Source organism: Felis catus, chromosome B4 (genome assembly GCF_018350175.1).
Source record: "Felis catus isolate Fca126 chromosome B4, F.catus_Fca126_mat1.0, whole genome shotgun sequence".
In the NCBI taxonomy this organism is placed as follows: domain Eukaryota; kingdom Metazoa; phylum Chordata; class Mammalia; order Carnivora; family Felidae; genus Felis; species Felis catus.
The window spans coordinates 65,094,253-65,114,865 of record NC_058374.1 but is presented as its reverse complement, the minus strand read 5'-3'; the positions used below and the strand labels follow the sequence as shown (position 1 = coordinate 65,114,865).

At 36.6% G+C, this 20,613-nt stretch overlaps 1 protein-coding gene across 2 annotated transcripts in view; it reads left to right on the top strand.

Annotated features, from left to right (window-relative positions):
• PKP2 (plakophilin 2) overlaps positions 1–20,613 on the top strand; it is a 96,489-nt gene that overhangs the window by 30,168 nt on the left and 45,708 nt on the right. For both annotated transcript variants that reach the window (XM_045061643.1, XM_045061644.1), the window contains exon 5: positions 16,265–16,472. In XM_045061643.1, coding sequence (XP_044917578.1) covers positions 16,265–16,472 — 208 coding nt within the window. The remainder of the gene's footprint in view (positions 1–16,264; positions 16,473–20,613) is intronic.

Here is a 20,613-nt window from a genome sequence, read left to right as displayed (position 1 = left end):
TACTTTTAGAGTTTTCTGATGGGAGGAGGGAGTTAGAGAGCTACCAAGAGCACACATGAGCATTTTAGACTATTGTTTTCTATATTTAAATATATATTAAATATAAACAATGCTTTGCGGTTTTCTCATTAAGCAGTTATGAAAATGGTTCCATAGACAGCTCTGTACATATATCTTTTGGCATTCCCATAAGTGTTGTACAGGGCAGACCACCTCCCAAATGGAATCACTAGGTCATTTTATGTTTGTTTGAAAAGTGGTATATTTGCTGTGTCTCCCTCTCTCTCTGCCCCTCCCCCGTTCATGCTCTGTCTCTCTCTGTCCCAAAAATAAATAAAAAACGTTGAAAAAAAAATTAAAAAAAAAAAGTGGTATATTTGTTCAGGAAAAAATCATAGTTGAAAAAGGTTTGCAGTGAACCTAAGTTTCCCTCCTACTCCAAACCTACCCCCCATCTTCCTTTTTCTTTTTCTCTCTCCTATCCTCTCTCCTCCTCCCTCCCTTCTCTTTCCCTGTCTCTCTCTCCTGCATCATTTTTGGGTGTCTTCCCAGAGATATTCTATACGTGTAGAAACAATTACTGGGTGGGTTGGTTCAGTATCCTTTTTCGTTTAAAACAAAATTACAAATGGTAGCAGGTTATGTATAGTAGTCTGCACTTTGTTTTCATTTAAGGCTATATCTTAGAAATGTTTGATATATATTAGCCCTATTTCATTCTTTAAAGTTGCTACATGGATTTCTTTTGTATAAATGTACCAGTTTTGTTTGTTCATTTTTTAACAGCTTTATTAAGGTCCAATTAATTTTACCATGTTTAGCCATCATGAAGCCACCACAATCACGATAACGAACATATCCATTATCTCCAAAGTCTCTTTGTGCCCCTTTATAATCCATACATCTGACCCCTCCCTGACCCACTTCCACTCCCCAGGTAACAAATGATCTACTTTCTGTTACTATAGAATATATTAAAGTTTCTAGAGTTTTGTATAAACTATGTAGTATATATGCTTTTTTCTTTGGATTCTTTTACTGAGCTTTAATCTTTTGAGATTTATCCATGTTGTGTATATCAAAAGATGTGTGCATGTGTGTGTTTGTGTGTGTATAGCTGAACAGTATTTTATTGTATGGATACACCTTAGTTTGTTGATTCACTCACCTGTTGATGGATATTTGAGCTATTACAAATAAAGCTGCTGCGAACATATATGCACAAATCTGTTTTCATTTCTATTGGGTAAATACCTAGGAGTTGAATGTCTGGATGATATGGTAGGTATATGTTTGACTTTTTAAGAAACTGCCAGACTATTTATTTTTACTTATTATTTAGAGAGAGAGAGAGAGAGAGAGAGAGAGAGAATCCCAAACAGGCTCTGCACCATCAGAGCCACACAGACACCCATTTTTCCTTTTAAAAAAATTATTTAAATTCCAGTTAAATGCAGTGTCACATTAGTTTCAGGTGCACAAAACAGTGATTCAACACTTCCATACAACACCCGGTGCTCATCACAACAGGGTACTTTTTAATCTCCATCATCTATTTAACCCGTCCACTCACCCACCTCCTCTCTGGTAACCATCAGTTTGTTCTCTATAGCTTAGAGTCTGTTTCTTGGTTTGCCTCTCTCTCTTTTTCCCTCTATGCACATTTGTTTTGTTATTCAAATTCCACATGTGAGTGAAATCATATGGTATTTGTCTTTCTCTGACTTATTTCACATAGCACTATACTCTATCTCTGTCCACATCACCATAAATGGCAAGATTTCTTTATTTTTTATGGCTGAGTAATATTCCAGTACTTTATCCATTCATCAGTCAATGACATTTGGGCTGGTTCCATAATTTGGCTATTGTTGATAATGCTATTTTGAACACAGTGGTGCATGTATCTCTTTGAATTAGTATTTTTGTATTTGTTGTGTAAATACCTAGTAATGCAATAGCTGAATCGTACAGTAGTTCTATTTTTAACTTTTTGAGGAACTTCCACTGTTTTCCAGAGTGACTGCACTAGTTTGCATTCCCACCAACAGTGCAGTAGGGTTTCCCTTTCTCCTCATCTTTGCCAACACCTGTTGTTTCTTGTCTTAGCAGTTCTGACAGATATGAGGTGATACTTCATAGTTCTTTTGCCCATTTTTATTTGGGTTTTTGTTCTCTTGTCATTGAATTTTGTCAGTTCTTTCTATAATCTGGATATGTCTTTTTTTTTTTTTTTTCAAATATGTGATTTGGAAATACTTTCTCCCGGTTTTATTTTGTCTTTCCATTATTTTAACAGTTTTTTATTTTGATGGAGTCTAATTATAAATCTTTTCCTTTATGGACTGTGCTTTTCATGATATATCCAAGAAATTTTTCTGTACTCTGATGTCACAAAGATAATCTATATTTTCTTCTAGAAGTCTTATAACTGTCAGATTTTATAGTGTATGATCCATTTGGGTTTAATTTTTGTATATATTGCAAATGGACTGACGTTCCTTTAAAAAAAAAAAAACACATATGCAGGGGCACCTGGGTGGCTCAGTCAGTTATGCGTCCAACTGTTGGTTTCAGCTCAGGTCATGATCTCACAGTTAATGGGTTTGAGTCCCCTGTTGGGCTCCGCGCTCACAGCTCGCTCTCTCCCTTTCTCAAAATAAATAAATATACATTTAAAAAGTATATATGCAATTGTTTAGGCACCATTTGCTGGAAAGATTATTATTTTGGTATTACTTCGTTTTTGTGCCTTTGTTGAAAAGTAATTGATCACATCTATATGAGTCTATTTCTGTATCATGTGTTGTATTTCACTGCTGTATTATTGGTCTATCTCCTTGCTAATATGACACTGTCTTGATTACTATAGTTTTATATATTAATATAGTTTTATATTGAAGTTTGCTAGTGTTAGTCCTCTGACTTTATTCTTTTTCAAGTGATTTTGGCTATTCTAGGTCTTTTACAGTCCCATTTGAATTTTAGAATCAGCTTGTCAGTTTATTTGTGACAAAACTGCTGGGATTTTGTTTGAGATTGCATTGAATCTATAATGGATGGAGAATTTTCATCTAAGCAATATTAAGTCTTCTGACCCCTGACCATGGTACATTTCACTATTTATTTAGGTCTTCTTTAATTTCTCTCAGCAGTATATTGTAGTTTTTACTCCAGAGATCTTTCATGGTTTTTGTTAGATTTATCCCTAAAGATATATATTTCTAAATGTTTTTACACATGGTCTGGGTTTTTTTTTTTTCACTTCAATTTTTGATTGTTCAATGCTAGTATATAGAAATATAATTGATTTTTTGTATATTGATCTTGTATCCTGTGACACTACTAAATTCACTCTAAGCTCTAGTAGCATATTTGTAGATTTGTCAGATTTTCTACATAGATCATGCCATCTGCTAATAAAAACTGTTTTGTTTCTTCCTTTGCAATCTTAATGACTTAGGTTTCTTTTTCCTTTTTTTCTTTGGTACTGGCTAGAACCTCTAGCACAGTGTTAAAAGGAAGTGAAAGTGGACCTGTCCTGTTCTTGATCACAGGCAGAAGCATTTGGTTGTTCTTGCACTATTAAGTATGATGCTACCTGTAAGTTTTTGTTTGTTTTTAGGAATTTAATCTGGGGGATTTTTACGTGGGTTTTTCTTTTTTGGAAGAAAGGAAAAAATTTTATATTTTAGTATTTTTAACACCATTTCCTTTTCCTGCTTTTTGTTTTATTTTATACATTGAGTTATAATTGACATAATAACAGTATATTCGGGTGTACAACATGACCCGATATATGCATATCAATGATTACCAATCTAGTTACCATCCATGCTCAGTTATGAATTTTTTTCTTGTGATGAGAACTTTTAAGATCTACTCTTAGCACTTTAAAATGTACAATACACTCTTAATAACTAGTCATTATGGTGTACATTACATCTTCTTGACTTATTTTATAACTAGAAGTATGTCCCTTTTGACCACCTTCACCCATTTCACCCATGCCAAACCTCCCACCTCTGGCAACCACCAGTCTGTTCTCTGTATCTTTGATTTTGTTTTTTCTTGGTTTGTTTGTTCATTTGTTTTTAGATTCCACATATAAGTGAGATCATATAGTATTTGTTCATTGTCTGACTATTTTACTCAGCATAATGCCCTCAAGTTTCATCCATGTTGTTGCAAATAGCTGTTTTTCCTTCTTACTTATGGCTGAATATAGTCCAATGTGTATATATATCACATTTTCCTTATCCACTCATCCATCAGTGGACACTTAGATTGTTTCCATGCTATAGCTTTTGTAAATAATACTGCAGTAAACATGGAAATTCATATATCTTTTTGAGTTAGTGTTTTCATTTCTTTCTGATAAATACTCAGAAGTAGAATTACTGGACCATAAGGTAGTTCTAGTCTTAGTTTTTTGAGGAACCTCCATACTATTTTCAGAGTGTTTGTACCAAGTTATATGCTCTCCAACAGCTCACAGGGGTTCCCTTTTGGCCACATCCTTGCCAATACTTGTTATTTCTTGTCTTTTTGGTAATAGCCATTCTGACAGGTGTGATGTGATATCTTGTTGTGGTTTTGATTTGCATTTCCCTGATGATTAAGAAGGCTGAGCACCTTTTCTGTATGTTGGCCGTCTGTATGTCTTCCTTGGAAAAATCTATTCAGGTCCTTTGCCCATCTTTTAATCGAATTGTTGTTTTGCTATTGAGTCATGTGAGTTCTTTATGTTTTGATTATTAACCCCTTATCAGATTTATGATTTGCAAATATTTCCTTCCATTCCGTAGGTTGTCTTTTCATTTTGTGATAGTTTTCTTTGCTGTTTGATCTAGTCCTACTTGTTTCTTTTTGCTTTTGTTCTTTTCTTGTGGTGTCATATCCAAAAAATCATTGCAAAGACTGACATCAAAGAGGTTGCTGCCTATGTTTTCTTCTAGGAGTTTTATAGTTTCAGGTCTCACATTCAAGACTTTAATCTAAATTGAGTTAATTTTTGTGTATGGTATGAGATAGTGGTCCAGTTTCACTTTTTTTTTGCATGTGGCCATCCAGTTTTCTCAGCACCATTTGTTGATAAGGCTCCCCTTTTCCTGTTGTGTATTCTCGGGTTTTTTGTTGTAAATTAATTGGCCACATATGTGTGGTTTATTTCCGGGCTGTTTATTCCGTTCCATTGATCTGCATGTCTTTTTATGCCAAAATCATACTATTTTTATTACTACAGCTTTTTAATATAGTTTTGAAATCAGAAAGCATGATGGCCTCCAGCTTTATTCTTCTTTCTCAAGATTAATCTGACTAGTCAGGATCTTTTTGTGGTTCCATATAAATTTTAGAATTATTTGTTTTATTTCTGTGAAAAATACCATTGGAATTTTGATGGGAATTGCATGGAATCTGTAGATTGCTTTGGATAGTATGCACATTTCAACAGCATTTCTCTAATCCATAAGCAGGGAACATCTTTCCATTTATTTGTGTCTTCATTTTCTTTCATGGACAGATCTTCTCCTCTGTTAAATTTATTCCCGTGTGTGTGTGTGTGTGTGTGTGTGTGTGTGTGTGTGTGTGTGTTTAATGCAATTGTAAGTGGGATTGTTTTCTTAATTCTGATAGTTTATTACAGGTGTACAAAAATGCAACAAAATTTTGCATATTGTTTTATATACTACAACTTTACTGAATTCATTGATTAGTTCAAGTAAACTTTTGGTGGGATCTTTAGGATTTTCTATATAATATGTCATCCGCAAATAGTGACCGTTTTGCTCTTTCTTTACCAATTTGGATGCCACTTCCTTTTCTTGCCTAATTACTCCAGCTAGGACTTGAATACTATGTTGAATAAAAGTGGTCAGAGTGGACATCCTTGCCTTGTTCCTAGTCTTCAGAAAAAAAGCTTTTAGCTTTTAACCGTTGAATATGATGTTAGCCGTAGGTTTTTCATACATCACAATATCAAGTTGAAGAACTTACCTTTATCCCTAGTTTTATGGAATTTTTTTTTTTGGTTTTTACTCAGAAATGGTTTTGGGGGGCACCTGGGTGGCTCAGTCAGTTAAGTGTCCAACTTTGGCCGAGATCATGATCTCACAGTTTGTGAGTTCGAGCCCCACATCAGGCTCTGTGCTGACAGCTCAGAGCTTGGAGCCTGCTTCAGATTCTTTGTCTCCCCTTTTCTCTTCCCCTCCCCCACTCATACTCGCTCTCAAAAATAAATAAACATTAGATTTAAAAAAAAAAAGAAATGGTTTTTGGACTTTATCAAATGTTTTATTCACTTATTAAAATATTTCTATTGTTTTTATCTTAATTTTGCTAATATGGTAAATCACTTTGGTCTTTAAGTGTTATCCCATTCCTGGGATCCCACTTGGTCACGATGTACTGTTACCTTTTTAAAATTAGATTTGGTAAAACTTTGTTAAGGCAGTTATACAGCTATATTTATAAAGGATATTGATCTTTTCTTGTAATGTCTTTCACCAGTTTTGGATTGAGAGTAATAAAATACATTGGGAAGTGTTCTCTCCTCTTCAATTTTCTGAAAGTTTGATTGTAATTGGAATTATTTCCATCATAAATGTTTGGTAGAATTCACCACCAAAGCTCTTGGACTTGAACTTTTCTTGTGAGAGGTTCTTAACCACACTCAGGACCTTCAGATTATGAGACTGGCACACTGCCTGCTGTGCTAAGGAAGCTAGCTATGTTCTCAACTATAAATTCATTTTCTTTAATTGGTAACAGGGCTTTGGGGGCTCTGTATTTTTTGTAATGAACTTCGGTAGTGTGTGTCTTTCAAAGACTTTGTCCATTTCGTCTAGGTTGTTCCAGTGCTCTTCATTGTTTTGCATAGATGTCATGTTATTTCCCATTGCCTAAAGAATTCTCTTTAACATTTACTCTAGTGCAGGTCTCCTGGTGGTTAACTTGAGCTTTTATATGTCTAAAAAGGAATTTCATCTTTGCTTTTGAGAGGTCTTTTCACTAGGTTGACAGTTTTTTATTTCAGTACTTGAAAGTTGTTGCTTCGCTGTCATCTTACTTGCTTTGCTTCAGACAAGAAATCATCTGTCATCTTCATTGTTCCTCAGTACATACTGTAACTCTCTCCACCTACCCAGCCTGCTTTTAAGATTTTCTCTTTATCACTAGCATTGAGCAGGTTGGTCATAATGTGCCTTGGTGTAATTTTCCTTAGGTTTCTTGTGCTTGAGAGCTCATTGAGCTTAAATTTGTAGATTTTTTACTTTTCATCAAATTTTGGAACTTTGGTTGGAATTTCCAATTTTCAACCATTAATTCTTCAAAGATTTTTTTTTCTGTCCCTTGGGAACTTGTTACATATATATTTGGCTACTTGACGTTGTCTCATAGCTCATCTGTACTCTATTCTTTTTCTTTAGTTTTTGTTTTCTGTATGTTTTCTTTTTTAGATATGCTTATTTTAAACATATTTTATTAGATATTTATTTGCTATGCTTTAAATTCACTAATTCTTTCTTCTGTAAAGTTTAATATGCCATTAATCTCATTCAGGGATTTTCTTTCATTCATAAATTGTAGTTTTCATCTCTAAAAGTTTTGAGTCTTTTTTCTATCTTCTATGTCTCTACCTAACATTTCACGTTACTTGAAATCAGTTTGACCCTTTTAAATCTTGCTTTTGAGATTTGCTAGGGGGAACCAGAGCAGCATTTATTCTAGAACGAATTAATCCCCACTTCTTATAGCAAGACAATTCTGAAAACTAATGCACTATGAATTAAGAGGTTTTCTGACTGGGTAGTGAGAATAAGCACTGTTCTTGGGCCTGTGTGACCATGAAGAGCTGTTCCCTTAAGTCCTTTGGTTATTTGGTTGGTTAGCTGGTTATTTCCCTGGCTTCAGGCAATTTTCTCACACATGTGCACTAATTAATACTCTACTGAATATTAGATGGAGACCCTCTGCAACCTCGGGAGTTCTCTTTCTGTGCCACTTTCTCACTGGTACCTCTTCCCTACGGACTCTTCTTCTTGGATCCTGCACTGTCTCCTGAACTCTGCTTGTTGAATTCCATTTGGATTTTACCTCACTACACCGTAGCCTGAGAACTCTCTCCATACAGTGATCTTTGACAGCAGTGGGGCTCACCTTGCTTGTTATCCATCCCTTAGGGATCACTATCCATCATGGCTACATTACCAATTATCAAAACCATTGTATGCTTTGTCTGGTTTTTAACATTGTTTCAGATGATAGGTAAATCCAGTCCTTGTCACTATTGAGTCATTATTAATTTTGATAAATAATTCCCTAATAAATTCCACCTAAGATTGTGTAGACTTAAACCCCACCAACATTGCATCATAGTGCCCATTTATATGTACCATTACTACCATGAGATTATTCTTTTGTGTTTGTTTTTGTTAATCTAATAAGCAAAAAAAAAGCCATCTCTTTATGGTAAAAACTTTCCTGTTTTTTTGAAATCAAGACTAATGGTCACTTAATCAGTTACAAAGGAAAAAAAATTTAGTTATACACACGTACCACACACACAGTTTGTCATAATCTTGCATAAACTATGCCCATTGTGTATCATCTGCAATTTTTAGTTTCTTTAAAGTGAAATGAGAACTTACTGATTCATCTGATTTCACCTGTATCTGAATTTTTACATTTCCCGTAGTCTTTTACATTAATTTTGTTCACAAATAATTACAGAGCTTTTTAAAGCTGTTTTCCTTTATCTAGTCTTTCCAAAGCATGCAGATTAGTTTTCAGAGAAACGGAACTCCTTTCACCCTTAAATTTCATTCGTTTACCTAACAGGTAAATAAATTACATGATTACAGTAACAGTACAGTTGGCCTAAATACATTGGGAAACATGTAAGTTATTCTTAGTAAATTTGTAACTCAACTAGTAAAAATTGGAGTGCAAAGCCCAACATAGAGTAACCTCTCAGCTTTGATAATTCTCAGGGAATCAGTAGGATTTCCAGAGGGAAACAAGAATGTGACTAATCCTACATATCAGTTAAGTAGAGTCAGGCAAAAGAGTTCTGTGGACTGTTTTCTCCAAAGATTTGTATCTCCTTAATGCTTGGTAGGAATTCATTATCTATTATGCGTAATAGTATATATAATCCAGTGTTATGCATCTTATTGTATCTTTCATCATGCAGGATTGAAAAAGTCTTCTGAAGTCCAATTTGTCAGTATTTCTATTCATGACATCTGTATTTTAGGTATTACTTTAAAACCTATCCCCACATCTAGATTATTTCTCATTTTAAAAGCTACATAATTATTGAGTAGTTCTCACTGCCCTTTGCCTGTATGTTTGTTCCATGGGAAGAATATGTAAGGATTAAAAAAAAATTTTTTTTAACATTTATTTATTTTTGAGAGACAGAGACAGAGTGTGAGCAGGAGAGGAATAGAGACAGACGGAGACACAGAATCCAAAGCAGGCTCCAGGCTCCGAGCTGTCAGCAGAGAGCCTGATGCGGGGCCCAAACCCACAAACTAATTGTGAGATCATGACCTGAGCCAAAGTTGGGACACTCAACTGACTGAGCCAGCCGGGAGCCCCAAGATTTAAAAAAATAATGTATTTAACTAGTAATGAACCGTCTTTATACATATAGGTGAAAAGAATTCGGCTAAAAATTAGTCCTTTCTATGACTAACTCAGATAAATGTTTAAATCTTTTTGTATTACCAATTTTAAAAAGCTGGGCATTATTAAGCATGCTTTCATTTTCTAATATGGAATTACTTGAATTTTTCTTTTGTTTCTCAAATTGGGCTAGATTTCTACGATCTCTTAAGTTGCTAATTTGATTATAAACATCATTTTGCTTACATATGTGATTAAAGCTGTGCTTGCCTTCTTGGCTCTTTTTCTAAAACTAGGACAAACACTGGTTTTGAGAATAATGAAACATGAAAGTCACACTGAAACCTAAAAATACATATGCGTGGTAGAAAAATTTAAGTATTAAGTTATAACCCAACATGAACAAAATCCTGCTAATATTAAGCATAGTGCTATAGCATTTGAATTTATGTATGAAAGACATTACAGGCTCAGTCTCTGGGGCATGTGACTCTTGATCTTGGGATTGTAAGTTTGAGCCCCATGTTGGGTACAGAGATTATTTAAGAATAAAATCTTAGGGGGAGAGGGAAAATGGGTGATGGGCATTGAGGAGGGAACTTGTTGGGATGTGCACTGGTATGTTGTATGTAAGTGATGAATCACGGGAATCTACCCCCAAAAGCAAGAGCACACTGTATACACTGTATGTGAGCCAACTTGACAATAAATTGTATTAAAAAAAAGAAATAAAATCTTTTTTAAAAAGGCAATTATAATTTGAATATAAAGATCAAAATTCTAAATCATAAACTTTTAAAACCAGTGGCAACTTTTTAATCCTTATTTTATTTGATTAGGACTCAGCCCACTTATCATACTTGATCCTCTTCTCCTTTTTGAACCTTTCTTCTTTTGGTCCAGAGTCTCCTGGTTCTTTTCCCATTTCTCTGGCTCCTTCAGCTTTCTTCTGTGAAAAATTTATCATAAACTATCCCTTAAATGTTTATGTTCCTGAGGTGCCTTCCTGGGACTTTTCTTCCTTAGCACCATCTCCTGACCTGCTTCATCCACTCCTATGACTTCCTTCCCTATATGATTTAGATGCTGATGACTTCCTGCATCTCTGCCCCCTTCTGTCCCTTGGGCTCTAAACCATGTGTCCATCTATTTCCTGGACATCCCACTGAACTCAACATCAGCATTTCAAAAATGGGCACGTTAATTTCTTTTGCTTTTCCTCTCTACTAGCCAACCTTCCTTCTAACTTGTTCTTCCTGCTGGGTTGGAAGGCAGGACCCTTGGTGGTTTGAGTATTAACACTCAGAAGTCACTCAGGGAAGTGTGAGTCCCAGCATCCTAATTACCTCAGTGACCTTGGGCAGGATACTAACGTCTCTGAGCCTTGGCATTCCTACCTATAAAGTGGAAATAATAATCCTACTAGGAAGAGTTGTGAGAATGCACTCAGATCATGGTACAATGCCTGCCCCAATCTGAACATATTATTTCCTGTGTGAGTGGTAGTTCACCCAGGTGGTATGACACAAAAACTTGAACACAGACTTTCAACTTTTCTTTTATTGTTACCTCTCAACATTATTCATATTCATGCAGTCTTCAAGACTTTTTAGTGCTGCTACTAAAAGTGTCTTGAATCTACTCACCTCTTTCCCTCCCTACTCAGCACCACTATGCTAATCCCTATCACCATGTTTTCTGTTAACTCAGCCACTTCCTGGTTAATTTCCCTTCCTCCACTTTTAACCCACTACTGATACAGTCGCCTCTCAGCACCCACTTGCCTTTAGGAGGAAGGATAAATTTAATCTGCAAGACCCTTCTAAAACTGACCTTATTTCCATTCCTGCTTCAGATCTCATCACTGAAGTTTTGACTGCCATAACTATCTTGCAGAATCTTATAAAACTCATATGAATTCATTACTCAAAATTTGAGAAATTAAGAAACAGACAAAAAGAGACATACCCACACTTCCCCAATATTGTTACCATCTTAGTTTTGTTCTCTGACTTTTTACAAATTGAATATGTAGCTTTCCTCGTAGGGATTTTTTTTTTTTTTGCTTTGATTTTAAGAAGCATGCACAAATATATGCTTGTTGTTTAAAAAAATACAAAATAACAAGCAACTTTCATAATTTGTATGCCCATCATTTCTCCCAAACTCCCTAAATTCATTTCCTTCTTTATGTCTGTGTTTGAGTGGAAATACATAGATATTTTATATATTTTTTCTAGTAACACTGTACAATAAGCATTTCCTCATAACATTAGCAATATTTTGCATACCTCATATTAATGGTGATGCACTAGCTACCATGTGTTGAGTGAGTACTCTGTACCTAGCGTGAAGATTGTTAATCTTAGATAATCTCCATTTGACTGGTGAGGGAACTGTAATGACCAATATAAAATATCTGTCAGTTCTAACATTACTCTGCCTCTCCCATGGAAACTTCAATCTGTGTGGATTGTGACAATCATTAACTAGTCTTCCCCTGTTGTTGGACATTTATGGTTTCAAATTTTTCCCTTTTATAAATACTACAGTCACAGTGTGCTTGGGTGGCTCAGTTAGTTAAGCATCCAACTCTTGATTTTGGCTCATGTCTTGATCTCATGGTTTGTGGGTTCAAGCCCCATGCCAGGCTCCGCACTCAGCACAGAGCCTGCCTGAGATATTCTCATTCATTCATTCTCTCTCTCTCTCTCTCTCTCTCTCGCTCCCTCGCTCCCTCGCTCCCTCCTTCCCTCCCTCCTTCCCTCCTTCCCTCCCTCCCTCTCTTGCTCTGCCCCTCCCCTGTTTGTGCAGGCTCTCACTCTCTCTCTCAAAAATAAATAAATTTTATTAAAAATTAAATAAATACTGTACTTACAATTACATGTGTGTGCATTTCAAATTCTTTCCTAATGAAGGTTATTAGAAGAGAATATTTTTGAGGTTTTTGACACTTACTGCTGATTGCCTTCCTGAAAGGTTATACCAATTTTCATGGAGTGATTAGTTCTAATGGGAAGGAAAAGAGAAAAGGGGAGTGACATTTCACAGAGGTGGTGACATTTGAGCCAGCTCATGCAAGATGAGCAGGGCTTTGCCAGAAGTGAGGCAGAGTGGTCGGAGCATTCCCAACAGGAAGGAAGTGAGAGCAAGGGCACCAGGGCACAAGGGAGCCCTTGCCCCAAAGGAGTCAGTCTGTTCCTTCCGCTTATTTGCCACCAGAATCCTCATCATTTATTTTATAGTTGACAAGAAGAAGAATCAGAATAGAGCCCTTCCATATATTTAGAAACCATCTCAAATGAAAGGTCTTTTGAAGTTCTGAGATATTCATGTTAGTCTCTTTCTTCTTTCCTTTTCCCAAAGGGAGAACAAATCCCCTGAGGATTCAGTATAACTGGGAAATACATGCCACCTCTCTCATCCCATCTGCTTCCCTGAATGTGAAGGGACAAAGACAGTACATTTGGCGTTGTTTCTGATGTGTACAGGATCTGGAGCGCCTGGGTGGCTCAGTTAAGCCACTGACTTCGGCTCAGGTTATGATCTCACAGTTCACGGGTTCGAGCCCCGCATCAGGCTCTGTGCTGACAGCTCAGCGCCGGGAGCCTGCTTCAGAATCTGTGTCTCCCTCTCTCTCTGTCTCTCTCCTGCTCGTGCTCTTTCTTTCTCTCAAAAATAGACATTAAAAATAATGCATTTGGTATTGATTTTGTATCAATCTGCTTAACAAGATGGATAAAAGTAACCTAAGTCTATTTATAAATTTGGGAGAGGTGCCAGACACTAGGGCGTCAAATTCAACAGTGACTAGAGCTGTAGCAGATTTCTACATTTGTCTGAGCATGGTGTGTCCACAATGCCTTCTTTCTGGGCTGGAGCAAGTGCTGAAAGCCCAAGGGGTGAAGGTGACAGGGTAAGCAAAGCCGGCTGTCCAAGCCCCCGAGTCCAGTTCCACACGCCACTTCTCGCTGATTCTATCATCGCATCTGGAAATGCAATATGACCGGTAAGCCACATCCCATCATATTTTGAAGAAGGCCACTTAGGAGTTATAAATCAAGCAATAAAATATTTCTAAAGCTCGCAAAATACCTTCAGGACAAACAGGATTTTCTTTCTGCATCTGATGCTTCTACAGCTACTGTGAAGATTTAGTATAGCTGGCATTTATGAAGTTTGTGGAGCGTACATTTAACCAACTTAAAACCTAACTATGAAATAGAAATTGATGGAATTGGAGAAACATGTGAATTATAAACAATTTAAAATGTGCCTTTCTGCTCTTAAGGAAGTGTAGTAATGGGAATAGAGGAAGTGATAAAGTAGATGATCTACTGGACCAGAATTAATTGACAGCTAAGAAATCTTTATCAGTGGCATTTTTGTGCAAATATATTAGAATGGCTGTAGACGTAGCCCAACAAAATGGCTGTGGCCAGTTTACCAGTCGTGCCTTGTTCTGCACATGTCTCCTCTGAAGTGAGTTGTAAGTGGAAGTATTATTCCTCATTATTACTAGTGAAGCCTCAAAGAGACCAAAAGAGTACTTCTCTCATAAGGTTCTCAACAAGCTATTAATTAGATAACATAAATGAAACTCTTAACATATGCCAACACCTTCTAATGGTAGAAGTGGGTGGGAGAGTCATTATCTGTGTTTTATTATTATTATTATTATTATTATTATTATTATTATGGTTATTATTTTAAACTTTGACTTTGATTCTTGTCTTGCTAGTCTTCTCCCCAGTCCTAACAAAGAAAGATGTAAGATTGGAAGATTATGTCTTAAATCTCATTTATCTGTTTATGAAAGGGAAGCTGAAATTTGATGATACATAGAAAATATGAAAAGGTATTACTGGGTGCCAGAGCATGAACTGTGAAGCAGTTAGGGCATCATTCATAAGCGATGAACTTCAGCTGAAAGGGAACCTCCTGCCCATTCACAACAATAAGTGTTTCCTAAAAATTTCTGCATTAAGATGGTGAAAATGACTGACATCTTTACCAGAAGTTCTTACTGATCTAAAATTTCCGTATCAGATGCCAGTGGAAGCCCATGAGAAGGAAAGCCCTCAGTCTACAACTTAACATTTTGCTTCAGCCACCCCACGTCCACCTCTTGACTTCTTTAGATAATATTGGCAGCCTAAAGTATCACATTGCTCATATTGCCATGATTTGACCTCTTCTTGAACAGCCATACATTTCAGAATCTAAACCATCTATTTATATTCTTCTTTTCCTAGTGCCCACCCTTTCTCTAATAGACAGCATGCCCTTTCTTGCATATTTGGATGGGAGAGATATTTTCTATTTTTTTTTAATTTTTTTAATTTTTATTTTTTTAATGTTTATTTTTGAGAGAGAGAGAGAGAGAGACACGGAGTGTGAATGGGGGAAGGGCAGAGAGAAAGGGAGACAGAATCTGGAGCAGCCTCCAGGCTCTGAGCAAGCTGTCAGCACAGAGACTGACATGGGTGTGAACTCACAAACTGTGAGATCATGACCCGAGCCAAAGTCGGACACTTAACCAACTGAGCCACCCAGGTGCCCCGAGAGGTATTTTTTAAATAGCATATCAAGGGGTGCCTGGGTGGCTCATTTGGTGAAGCGTCTGACTTCAGCTCAGGTCATCATCTCACAGTCTGTGAGTTCAAGCCCCTCATCAGGCTCTGTGCTGACAGCTCAGAGCCTGGAGACTGCTTCAGATTCTGTGTCTCCCTCTCTCTCTGCCCCTCCCCTGCTCATGCTGTGTCTCTCTCTATCTTAAAAATAAATAAAAACATTAAAAAAAATTTAAATAACATATCAAAAGTGTAAAGTTACGTTATTTACTTAAATTAAGAAGCTTGCATAATTTTTATATGAAGCTTTTTAAATACCCTAAGCAATTGATCGTAAAAATAGCTGGCATTTAGGATTAGTTTGCATTGGTACTACCAATGCCATGGTAAATGAATCTTTATTTCTACCATTGATGGTGAGATCTGTCCATTTATATTGACTGTAAAGTTCTGTCCTGGAAAAAAAAAAATGAAATGTTCATATAATTGTGCTGTTCTTCGATAAAACTCCTTACTCCTCTCATTCCAGCTCTGTTCATCTTCATTATGCTCAAGACTTTAAAAAAAATTTTTTTTTTAACGTTTATTTATTTTTGAGAGAGAGAGTGAGACAGAGCATGAGTGAGGGAGGGACGGAGAAAGAGAAGGAGACACAGAATCCAAACAGGCTCCAGGTTCTGAGCTGTCAGCCCAGAGCCCGACATGAGGCTTGAACCCACAAACCATGAGAACATGACCTGTATGCTCAAGACTTTTATAGCTTAACTCTTTCTGTCCACTTAACTGTCACTTACCCACCTATCACTTTACTTTCCCCTTCAATTTTTTCATAGGTTTCAGTCTTCTCACATTTATTGTTAGCTCCTCCAAGAGAGGCAGGCACTGCCTTATAGCAGGTGTATATTGTATGCAGTGAGCCTCAGGTTGTGTCCCAGTTACTGTCTGATGGGGACTCTACTTGACATTAGTGAACTTCATCTGTTCATTCATATTACAACAAATGTCTTTAATGCTACATCAGAATAAATATCTGAAATACACATCTGCTTCTTCCCCAGGTTAATCAGCTTCGTGGCATCCCCAAGCTTCTGCAGCTTCTAAAAGTTCAGAATGAAGATGTTCAGCGAGCCGTGTGTGGGGCCCTGCGAAACTTGGTATTTGAAGACAATGACAACAAGTTGGAGGTCGCTGAACTCAATGGGGTACCTCGCCTGCTCCAGGTGCTGAAGCAAACTAGAGACTTGGAGACTAAAAAGCAAATAACAGGTACTGCTAACAGAATATTGAAGGATGCAGAACAGTGTACCCAGCTGGGTATGTTATGTCATCTGTTTTTCTTTCTTTTTTTTTTTTTAATTTTCTTTTTTCTTTTTTAAAATTTACATCCAAATTAGTTAGCATATAGTGCAACAATGATTTCAGGAGTAGATTCCTTAGTGCCCCTTACCCATTTAGCCCCCCCCCCCCCCACAATCCCTCCAGTAACCATCTGTTTGTTCTCCATAGTTATGAGTCTCTTATGCTTTGTTCCCCTTCCTGGTTTTATATTATTTTTGCTTCCCTTCCCTTATGTTCATCTGTTTTGTCTCTTAAAGTCCTCATATGAGTGAAGTCATAGGATTTTTGTCTTTCTCTGACTGACTCATTTCACTTAGCATAATGCCCTCCAGTTCCATCCACGTAGTTGCAAATGGCAAGATTTCATTCTTTTTGATTGCGCCGAGTAATACTCCATCATATATATATATATATATATATATATATATATATATATATATATATATATATATATATATATATTTACCACATCTTCTTTATCCATTCATCCATTGATGGACATTTGGGCTCTTTCCATACTTTGGCTATTGTTGATAGTGCTGCTGTAAACATGGGGGTGCATGTGTCCCTTCAAAACAGCACACCTGTATCCCATGGATAAATGCCTAGTAGTGCAATTGACGGGTCATAGGGTAGTTCTGTTTTTAGCTTTTTGAGGAACCTCCATACTGTTTTCCAGAGTGACTGCGCCAGCTTGCATTCCCACCAACAATGCAAAAGAGATCCTCTTTCTCCGCATCCTTGCCAACATCTGTTGTTGCCTGAGTTGTTAATGTTAGCCATTCTGACAGGTGTAAGGTGGTATCTCATTGTGGTTTTGATTTGTATTTCCCTGATGATGAGTGATGTTGAGCATTTTTTCACATATTGGTTGCCTATCCGGATGTCTTCTTTGGAGAAGTGTCTATTCGTGTCTTTTGCCCTTTTCTTCACTGGACTATTTATTTTTTCAGTGTTGAGTTGGATAAGTTCTTTATAGATTTTGGATACTAACCCTTTATCTGATACGTTGTTTGCAAATATCTTCTCCCATTCTGTCAGTTGCCTTATAGCTTTGCTGATTGTTTCCTTTGTTGTCAGAAGCTTTTTATTTTGATGAGGTCCCAGTAGTTCATTTTTGCTTTTGTTTCCCTTGCCTCTGGAGACGTGTTGAGTAAGAAGTTGCTGCGGCCAAGATCAAAGAGGTTTTTGCCTGCTTTCTCCTTGAGGATTTTGATGGCTTCCTGTCTTACATTTAGGTCTTTCATCCATTTTGAGTTTATTTTTGTGTGTGGTGTAAGAAAGTGGTCCAGGTTCATTCTTCTGCATGTCTCTGTCCAGTTTTCCCAGCACCACTTGCTGAAGAGACTGTCTTTATTCCATTGGATATTCTTTCCGGCTTTGTCAAAGATTAGTTGGCCATATGTTTGTGGGTCCATTTCTGGGTTCTCTATTCTGTTCCACTGATCTGAGTGTCTGTTCTTGTGCCCGTACCATACTGTCTGATGGTTACAGCTTTGTAGCATAGCTTGAAGTCTGGGATTGTGATGCCTTCTGCTTTGGTTTTTGGGGTCTTTTCTTGTTCCATACAAATTTTAGGATTATTTGTTCTAGCTCTGTGAAGAATGCTGGTGTTATTTTGATAGGGTGTCATCTGTTTTTCTTAAGTTTCCCGGAACAAATGGCTAATGGGCTCATTATTATCTGAGAGGTGGCTTTCAAAGAACATTGTCACCCTCTGAGTTAAACCCCAGATTAAAGTCAAGTTAGAATTTTTTTTTTTCCTGAAAGGGAAATTATTTTGAGGCTTTTGCTCAATATTTTAAATTAAAAACTCTGCAACTTTGCATGTTTTTACAACTTTACAGTACTCACCACAGGGAAATTCTGCATCAGTTTACTAACAGCCAACTTTGTGATTTGAGAACATGTAAGGTTTCAGTATTGCCTCAAGTGCACAAGGCATTCATTCTGAAGAGACTCAGTAAGAACCACACCCAATTATTTGTTTTATTTATTCAATAATCCACTCACTGGATGTATACAAAGAAAGTGAATCAGGGAATCAAATAGTGTCCTTATGTAGAGGATTAGTTTAATCAAATTAGTCAAAATACAAGAAATGTTATTTCCCAATCCTTCCATTACCTGGACCCCCCAAAATACCAGCTCCCTAGCCCACTCATCCCTGCACCCTAAAAAGAAGAAAAAAAGATGAGAGTGGCTGGATGCATTTTTCTAGTTCTTTACTTCATATTTCAAAATCTTGATTGGAACAAATAAATATCTTCTTTCTGCCCAATAGATTAGAAGAATGAAATAATCTGATAGAATTAAAGCAACAGTTTTAGTAATCCTTGAAATGTGCAGAAGAGAGACCTAGTTTTGTTTAAATGAATAGTGCATATGGTAGAGGAGAAGAGGGTGCATTGATGTTCAAGCTTAGCCCTCTTGCTGTCACCATCAGCTCCCTACTGATGCTCCCTGCACACGTTCCGAGTGCAAGAGCATTACTGAGTGCAACGGAAACCTTCCTTAAGTATCTTCAGGGGCCTGGGTGGTATACATACATTTTTAATTTATCGCCAAAAGGTTTTAAGGTATTTTTAGGTATTATTAGGTGATGAAATCTCGGTTTTATAGATGAGAAAAGTAAGGCCCAAGCCCTTTTTAATATATCATATAAAAGTATTTTTAAATGATAATGCTGGACAGTGTTGTTTATTTTAGAAGGAAGTATTCCATACATTTTGTTATAAGTTGAATATATTCTACACTTCTGCAGAATATACAGCAGTTTATTATACAACAGGTTTTTTTTCTGTTTTTAAAAATGTTGTCATTCTGTCTTGTCTGCCCATTTATATCTTAAAGTAATCACATTTTTTTCTATCTTGATATATTTTAATTTTATAAAACTATATGAAGGGTTATACCTTGCTATCCTTCTGCCAGCACGCTGTCATGTCCCATGAGAAATTTCCTTCCATAACTATGACTTATATTAAAACACCTACAGAAATTAAGAGGGATCTCACTCATTCATTCATTCAGCCAGCATTTACGGGGTGCCTGCAAGTACCAGGCAATGAGAATCATTTTAGAAAGGTTGTAGATGTTCTTTTCTTTCTACTAAAACACGAACAGTTACTTGATGGTTGGCACTTAAAAAGAAAACCAAACCTCACAATTGGAATCTAACATTTCCTCCATTAAACTGTAGTAATGACAACCGCAAGAGAGAATCAGATAATCTGTTTTACGGTAAAAAAAAAAAAAAAAAAAAAACACACACACACAAAAAAACCCAAAAACTTTCCAAAGGAGATGTTTCATTGTGGACTTTAAAATAAGGATAGGATACATTTTGAACTGGTGTTTTGAAGGAGAATGAAAATTATCCCCAGCAAAGTGAACATCATTAGCGAAGCAAAAAGAAGCTGCTGGTCATTTTTAGAGGCAGTTGGATAATAGAGTATTGATGTTAAGGTATATTGTATCTAGAGAGCTTGGGAGGATGTGTGGGTGTGTGTTGAGGAAGTAATCCATTGAACCATGCTTCCCCTTCTTTTGTAGGCAATAGGAAACTATGGTCAGAGAACATTCTGTGGTATTAATGCCATAGAAACCATTCAGTTATCTTTACATAATGTGCAGAACTGATCAGTGGAGGTTTATTGTGCAATTCTCAGGATTTCTAGTACAAGCCAAGCATCCCTTCCAGAGGGGGCTCATTACATGCTAATTGAATTGAGTCGATACTTGAATGTTTGATACAAATCCTTTTAAATAACTTCCTTTAGCTCTATTAATAGAACAGCTAAGTAAGTGCTTTCTGGGCCTCAGAAATAAATTGTTGACTTAATGTAGACATGTTTATATCTTTGCTTAGAAACACAAAGTGAATAACCATACATATGAATCTTTTCTTGTCTATTTTGTGGGTATCTTTTTATTGAGTCTGTTCTTTGTGCTAGTCACTAAGCTAGGACTTTCCATTTTTCATCTTTGTCCCTCCAGTCATCTCCATAAGGTATTATTGACAATTTACATATCATCAGTGTGACACTTGGTGGGGTTAAGTAGATTG